Source organism: Galeopterus variegatus, unplaced genomic scaffold (assembly GCF_000696425.1).
Source record: "Galeopterus variegatus unplaced genomic scaffold, G_variegatus-3.0.2 Scaffold4804, whole genome shotgun sequence".
Lineage (NCBI taxonomy): Eukaryota > Metazoa > Chordata > Mammalia > Dermoptera > Cynocephalidae > Galeopterus > Galeopterus variegatus.
In genome coordinates, this window is record NW_007730915.1 from 137901 (window position 1) to 138867 (window position 967).

The 967-nt window shown below is 45.4% G+C and overlaps 1 protein-coding gene across 1 annotated transcript in view; it reads left to right on the forward strand.

The window, feature by feature from the left end:
• The window catches only part of LOC103603822 (contactin-associated protein-like 3), a 103851-nt gene that overhangs the window by 99804 nt on the left and 3080 nt on the right, over positions 1-967 (forward strand). Inside the window, exon 20 of the mRNA XM_008588409.1 lies at positions 166-237. Coding sequence (XP_008586631.1) covers positions 166-237 — 72 coding nt within the window. The remainder of the gene's footprint in view (positions 1-165; positions 238-967) is intronic.

Below are 967 nucleotides of genomic sequence, written 5' to 3' on the forward strand. Positions count from 1 at the left end.
TTGCCCAGTTACTCTCGAGCTGAGTGGTATGTGTGGGTGCTGCGCTCACGGTGACTGACAATCCTAGAGTGAAACGACACCAATTCCAATTTTCCGGGGATAATTTCGCTCAGGTTTATGTTCGCAAATTTCTCACCGGTACCTGCTTTCCCTTTTCCACTGCAGAACATTCTGGTCCAGTGGACGAGGGAGAACCCATGACTGGTGCGACCAGGGCAGACTCCGCAGTGATTGGAGGTGACTCCAGGCACAGCCGTCCTTGCAGATGAGGGTGACAGTCTCCAAGTCCCCAGCACTGAGTGTTGACTAGTGCAGTCCGTGGAGAGTCTTACTTTAATTTTTTTATTTGTTTTTGCTTATTTTCTGATGTGACCTTGCTGAATCCAGCCTCCGTGGAGATTGTCAGCCTAAATAATTGATAATTTCATTAAAGTGGCCATTAAGGAATTAATGTAAAAATGCTTAACAATGAGAAAGTCTTAAGTTGTGAATAGCCAAGCGGCTTCCCCAGAGCCTGCAGCTGTGATGAGGAAACAGCCTTTTCTTGCCCCAGAGCCGGTCTCTGCTCGCTGGGGCTGACACCGGGGCCCACGCTGGGTCTGCTGTGCAGGAGCAGCTCACACGCGTGGGTCAGATGCCGCACCCGCGCAGACTCCACTCTCAGTCGTGGCTGTTAAGGAAAGTACTGGGCTAACAGACTAATGATAGTTCACAATTTTTTAGTTTATTCATTTATTTTTAATGGACACATAGTAATTGTAAGTTTCCATGGGGTACAGTGTGATGTTTCCATACATGTACACAACTGGTGTACAATATTTTTAATTGAAGAGATGGACCATTGTTTAAAGATTAAACAATTTTTAAGATATATATCAAAACTGATATGAAAATCAAGCATTTTTTCCCCCAGCAAGGTTTTGAGAGTGTTGCCAATTGTGTCTGATCATCATCAGGTCACCGGTTC